Here is a 6,000-nt window from a genome sequence, read left to right as displayed (position 1 = left end):
CCCCCTTTTTTTTGGATGTTTCTATGTTTAGCCTCGAAGAGGTCATCACGAAGTTGGCTCAACTCACTCCTCAGGAAAGGGCAAAGAGGTATATCTTGTCGGAAAATCTTGTTCTTATGTCACTGAACGTTAGATTCTGAGATCTTTTCGTTTCTTGTTTGGCAAGTTATATCCAACTCTTTGTTTCTTTGTATCTTGGTACAGGAAGTTAGAGAGCCTTGAGGTAAGTCCCTTTGCTGTTTCCTGTCTCTATTTTCTTCAGTCAATTCTGGTTTTTGTTCAGCTTGGCTATATATCTTCAATGTCTTTTTGCTCTGTAAAAAATTCCAGGCCTTGAAGAAAACATTCATGAAGCTCGATCATGATGTTAATATCTCGGAGTTTTTCGGGAGAAGGTGCGTTTTCGCAGATATTATAAAATATCTCAGAGCTGATTGAATTGTTATTGTGTGTCAAGTGGTGATTATATCTGATTCAAATCATTTCTCTCTTGTGTTGTTTCAGTAAATCAACCTATGAGGTATGTAACACCGTCCTAACCGGCTGTACTTGACAATGTTTTGTCTCAATCCGAGACCTCGGTTAAAGATTAATCGTGATGGAAATATCTGCTAACTCGATGAACTTTCAAAACCCGGTAACCTCAGGAGGTAACTAACAGAGCCAAGATGCTGCAGATGCAACTATCAGAAGTACATACGAGACTAAGGTATACATCAATCTTCCGAAACACAATCATTTCAATGTTGTGACAATTATGTTACATAGCTTATTCTGAGTTTTGATGTTTCCTGATTTAGCTATTGGACTGAACCAGAGAAGATTGATAGTATCGATGATCTGGGTCAAATGGAAAATGCTCTAAGGCAGAGTCTTGATCAAGTTCGTGCCCATAAGGTCTCACCATCATCACTGCCTCACTCATCTGATCTATTTTTGCTCTCTCTCTCTCTCTCTCTCTCTCTCTTCCATATTTCACCGGAATCTTTCTAAGTATGTGATCTTCAATTGCAGGAGAACATGCAGCAGCAGCAGCAGCAACTTATACACTTGGATGGCAAAAATGAGGTAGAGGATCAGTATGGACATTAAAAGCTTTGGCCTTTATCTGATTCTTGGAGTAAGATTTGTGTACACACACATATATATATATATGCAGTACCGACATGTCTGATTTGTAAAACAGATACAGAGTGAGATGCCTTTATCATTCGGGATGGACTCCGAGCAGCAGTTTCAGCCACTCTCGTGGGTACATAATGACGGAAGTATGAACATTTCTCTACAAGAAGATCCCAGTTTGCTTCATCACAGGTACCATCCCGGCGAAAATGGCTTTCTCTTTTTTTTTTTCTCATTGAATTGATAATCAATCTCTCTACTTATCCTTTCTAATCATTCCTTCCTGGTTATTGTCAAAAGGGAAATGGCATGTTCCGCCAGTTCATCGCTGGGAAACTACTCAGGACTGTTCGGAACAAGTAAAAGTCCAGATTTATCGAATTCGGGTATAGAAAACTGCGTAGGGAGTGAATTCACCGGAAGTTGCACCGACCCGAATAATCTGATGATGAACAGCAACAACCAATACCCTTCAATGGCCTACAACCTCAGTTTCTTGAACGATCCAAAGCTGCAGCAACTAGCCGAGTGGAATCTGCTCGGAAGCCCTGCCGATTATTACGTTAGCCAGATCCTGGAAGCTTCAAGACCGCAATTCAACATGGATTCCGGAAACTGGGCTTCCTCCGCATCTGTTATACCTTGTTCTGTTTCTGGTTATGATGATCCTCTCTTCTCACGGGTACCATCTCTCTTTCTTCATCTCCTCTCTCAGTTCTTGCCACTGCCCCGTATCTCGTTTTTGTCCTGAATGAATCTTTCCGACAACCTTCTATGTTTTTTTTTGCAGCAACCGAACTGAGAATCATTGCCGGAATCCATGGCGTTTCTTGAAACCTTTGCCCATCTGTGAGGAGGGGCAGAACACGAGCCAAGCTCCATTGTCGAACGTGGGTTCTTTCCTCATTTGCCAAACCCGGAAGCCATAAGAGCAGATAATATCTATATATATCTAATACATATATACACACAAAGGAAAGTTACGTAAGATACACGGCATATCCAGAAGCGTAGTCACGTCATATATTTTCACCAGAGCGGGTTATTTTTATTTTTTTTTACCTCACTTGTTCAAATCGTCACACCGTAATAATTTTTCTCATATACGTTTCCGTTTCTTTTTTTTTTCTTTTTCTTTTTCTTTTTAGTGTCTTCCATATTTACGTTACAAAGCATAATAACTAGAGAGAGAAAGAGAGGGGCTTCTAATCCCTTAGCATTATGTAAATAAATACCTTATTACATTTCCTTTAACCCAATAATTTCAGTTCGTTTCTTTTCTTTTTTGCTTTTCCCCACGGTGGGGCTTACGGGCCGAGTTGGGCTGTTAAATGGGCCATGGATATGAACTCATGGGTATTTCTGTTAATGGGCCATTCACAGGCCCATTGTCATGAAAGGACGTTAAATTGTAGGGGCCAGACAATTTCACGTGACTGACGTAAGGAGCACGTTCTGAAGTGGGACCCAGCTGAAAATGTCGGCTGCCACATGGCTCTGCTGATACAGTGACCCTCGCCTTTTCCTATGCTTTTTTTTTTTCTCATATCAAATATACGCTTTTGAGCCGTTTCTTTTCATTTTTTAAAAAAAATAAATATCAACCATGCTTTCATCCTGTTTTTAAACCAGTTGTAGAAAGAAATATTTATCCGGGGTTTTTCGATCTTTTAGAAGATATAATTAGATCAAATATGCAGTGAATTTCTAGATTATAAAAAAAAGAACTTCTATGATAAACGATCGTTAGAAGGCATAATCAGGTGATATATGTTGCATTTTTAAAGTAAATATTTATAAGAATATTTTTTAAAGATAAAATTTAACTACGTAACGTGTAGGAATTCAATAAAAATCCTCCTTTTATTGCAAAATCTGGTTAAACAAGCAGTAGATAGAAGAAACTTATCAATCGGTCACATGATTGTATATTTCAAGGAAACAAAGCATATGATAAAATTTAAAATTTCATTATTAGGAGAAGCCAACATAAGAGAGGTTTTTTTTAATCTCTCATACAACCACACAATGATACAAAATACAATTTTGACAATTACCAAACTCAAACCGCTTGAAAACTCCCCCTTGCTTTCACACCCTAAGGGTAAAATGGGGAATTTAACAATTAAAATCCAGTGAATAAAAATCATACTACTTTTACTACTAGCGGGTGGTAATAAATCCACCTCTGCATCAGTAATATTACCACCGACCCTACATGTGCTCCTTTTCTACTTTTTTTTTTTAAATCCCACGCCTCATATAAAAAAAATGTATAATAAAAAAGGGACGGTCCAAAGATATGACGTCATCGAGGCCTTCCGTAAAATAAAGAGGCCCAAAAGATGACGCGACTCATCGTCGGCGGCGGCCCGGTCTGCACGAGGGGCGGAAATTACCAATCTACCCCTCTCCTCGTTACTCTGCTACTGCTGCTAATTACTACAAACCATTCTACTACGGGATAGGTGAGATAGTGAGATTACGAAAATGCCCTTCCGTCGCTCAGCGGAACTGGGAACCGGCGAAGGTCTGGCCGAAGGACCAGCCGGAGGGAGCGACGTTGTAGGAGACGACTGTACGGCCGTCACTGGTGGTGACCTTGAAGGAGAGGGCCTGTCCGTTGAGGTAAGAGTTGCTCTGCCAGTTCTGTCCCCAGTTCCTCGACATGGCTTGCCATCCTGTCCGAGATCCCTTTATCGCCGCCGAGTGAACGTCTCCGGCGCCGCCGACGTTTGTGATCAGCACCAGGTTGAAGTACGAGTGCCCGTTTATCGTGAACCTTATCCCTCCCCTCCTCCTGCACGGAATTCTGAAACCACACAGAACAAAAAATCCGGAATAAGGCTCGTGTTGATCGATCGAACAAACTTGAAGAAATCCCACGAATCTTTTGCGGTTTTTAGCTGAAAGATTCAAGCTTCAACCTCTCGTTTCATGGGTTAGAGGCAATATCATCTACTCTGTCTCAGATAAAAAAAACAGAGATAGCGAAGAACAGGACATGTACCTTCGGTAAGAAACAGGGACAATTCCAGCTCTGTACTGAGCAATGCGCTGAAAGACAGGCTGAGACAAGTCGAAGTGCTGCTGGGGAGGATTGCACCATCCACCGGCGTTGTTCGGTAAACCGTTGTTGGGAGGGCAGAAGTTAGTGGCTGTGACCACGATCGAGCCAGGGAGACACCACTTCGGATCGCTGACGCACCTTATCTCGAAACAAGCCCCACAGCTCAGGCCATTGTTGAACAGAGCTGTGCTCAATGCCGCCGTGTTCGTCCCATAGCCTTGGCTGTATAGATTCCCGTACCCACAAGCCCCTCCTGTATGAAAATTCATAGATCTCGTAAGGATAAGGATATGGACCATTTTTGGCGTATAGATTGCTCGTTTCAGAGTTTGCATTCTATGCCCATTTGGATTTTAAAGGAATGTTATTGAGAAAAGGGAGATTAAAGGTGGAAACTTTATTTCGTGGGTGGAGAAGAAAAGGCATACCCATTGTGCCGGAAGCATCGCCGCCGCCGTAGAAGGTGGCGTGAGCGTTGGTCCAACCGCCGCCGCCGTAGCCATTGACGCCGGAGGATATTACTCCGACCAGACCCAAGACCAATAACCCGACAAAACCCATGTTTTTTTTCCTCTTGCACCTGCACATTGGTAATAAAGTTAATCACTTTGCTTATGCAGAAATTGGAAAAGAAGGAAGTTGGTAGCTTGAATTGGAAAATGGTGGAGATGGAGAGAGAAAAATGGTTACTTGGGGAAAATTTTCTTATTTCCTTTGAGAGTGAATAAAGGAAGAAGCTTTGGTGGGATGGGAAACGAGGAGGGAACGAGGACTTGAATTTATAGAAAGTTTTGGTGAGGAAGTTGGAGTTATTTACGTTTTTGCCACCACCCCAACTAACTCGCTCCTCTACTAAGCTTCCCGAAACAAAAGGCAACATATTTAAAAATTAAATCATCTTTTTTTTTTATTAGCTCTAATGTTAGTATATTGTTAATTATTTATATATATATATATATATACATATATATTTTTATTTTGTTGGGACCAAAAAACCGCTGAGGGCATTAATAATATTTTGCAAATGGAAAAAAGCAAACAGACAGGGCACATGGGAGCTACAAGACAGTCTTCTTCTGTCCTACAAACCGTGTGGTTTCTTCTTCACTCTCCTTTCGAACACATCACAAAACACCAATCTCCACTTGAACAAAATAAAATCTAATTTATGAATTTTAATGTTTTGTTCTATATACGATTATGTCATTTCCTTGGGTTATGCTCTTCTGTTTTGTGTTATTAATTTTATGTGTGTTTATATGAACATAAGTTGGAATTACAATCAATAATAATAAAAAACGGTGGAAAAAGGAAAAATGAAAAAAAAAAGAGAGCGAATAGACAAAGAAAATTCAAAATTGAAATCCAAGTGGGTCACTACGGTTTCCTTGAGATTTTGATGTATCATGAAACGTATAGCTTTGTCTCATCGGTCTTGTAGTTCAATAAATTTTATGTTGTGTGTGTAACCATCTCCCAATATATATATATATATATATATAAATGTTTTTTCATTGTACTTGAATTCCAAATAACAATACCCATATAATTAGCAAAGTCTATGCAATAAATTCAAATCAAACCACCGAAAGTATCTCTAGAAATTAAAGATTTTCACGTTTTTTAGATCGGTTTCTGGTTTTAAATAAACCAACTGCCGTCCAATAATAATAATAGTAATAATAGAAAGCAATTTAACTTTGGTACATAAGCAAAAGATTAAAATTAAGTGAGATGCAGTGTGTGTTGCATGGTATTTATTAGGGTTTGGTATATATATATATATATATATATATATATATATATTA

The 6,000-nt window shown here is 39.6% G+C and overlaps 2 protein-coding genes across 4 annotated transcripts in view; one reads left to right on the top strand and one right to left on the bottom strand.

Annotated features, from left to right (window-relative positions):
- The window catches only part of LOC104822049 (agamous-like MADS-box protein AGL30), a 3,702-nt gene extending 1,304 nt beyond the window's left edge, over positions 1-2,398 (top strand). For both annotated transcript variants that reach the window (XM_010553133.2, XM_010553134.1), the window contains 10 exons: positions 32-88; positions 205-223; positions 331-395; positions 505-520; positions 648-709; positions 801-897; positions 1,015-1,068; positions 1,187-1,314; positions 1,423-1,804; positions 1,913-2,398. In XM_010553133.2, coding sequence (XP_010551435.1) covers positions 32-88; positions 205-223; positions 331-395; positions 505-520; positions 648-709; positions 801-897; positions 1,015-1,068; positions 1,187-1,314; positions 1,423-1,804; positions 1,913-1,924 — 892 coding nt within the window. In that variant the 3' untranslated portion in view covers positions 1,925-2,398. The remainder of the gene's footprint in view (positions 1-31; positions 89-204; positions 224-330; positions 396-504; positions 521-647; positions 710-800; positions 898-1,014; positions 1,069-1,186; positions 1,315-1,422; positions 1,805-1,912) is intronic.
- Positions 2,399-3,073: 675 nt separating this feature from the next.
- LOC104822047 (expansin-A10) lies at positions 3,074-4,981 on the bottom strand. Of its 2 annotated transcripts, XM_010553132.1 has the most exons (4): positions 4,883-4,981; positions 4,621-4,772; positions 4,133-4,445; positions 3,074-3,934 (listed from the first exon to the last, which is right to left on the bottom strand). In XM_010553132.1, exons 2-4 carry the CDS (start codon positions 4,751-4,753, stop codon positions 3,628-3,630), a joined length of 753 nt encoding a protein of 250 aa, XP_010551434.1. In that variant the 5' UTR covers positions 4,754-4,772; positions 4,883-4,981; the 3' UTR covers positions 3,074-3,627. The 2 variants fall into 2 exon arrangements, with proteins under 2 accessions (XP_010551434.1, XP_010551433.1); XM_010553131.1 differs by lacking the exon at positions 4,883-4,981 and having other exon boundaries at positions 4,621-4,780.
- Between the last annotated feature and the right edge of the window lie 1,019 nt (positions 4,982-6,000).

The sequence above is a fragment of the Tarenaya hassleriana genome, unplaced genomic scaffold (genome assembly GCF_000463585.1).
Source record: "Tarenaya hassleriana unplaced genomic scaffold, ASM46358v1 Cleome35, whole genome shotgun sequence".
Lineage (NCBI taxonomy): Eukaryota > Viridiplantae > Streptophyta > Magnoliopsida > Brassicales > Cleomaceae > Tarenaya > Tarenaya hassleriana.
Note: the sequence above shows the minus strand (reverse complement) of the source record. Positions and strands in the feature narration are given on the sequence as shown.

Bases quoted from the DNA above. Each gene is read 5' to 3' on its own strand.
- LOC104822047 (XM_010553131.1), bottom strand. From the start codon at position 4,780: ATGTGCAGGTGCAAGAGGAAAAAAAACATGGGTTTTGTCGGGTTATTG. The intron at 4,446-4,620 runs GTATGCCTTTTC...ATTTTCATACAG, and splicing joins CGATGCTTCCGGCACAATGG to GAGGGGCTTGTGGGTACGGG. The intron at 3,935-4,132 runs GTACATGTCCTG...GTGTGGTTTCAG, and splicing joins GTCCCTGTTTCTTACCGAAG to AATTCCGTGCAGGAGGAGGG.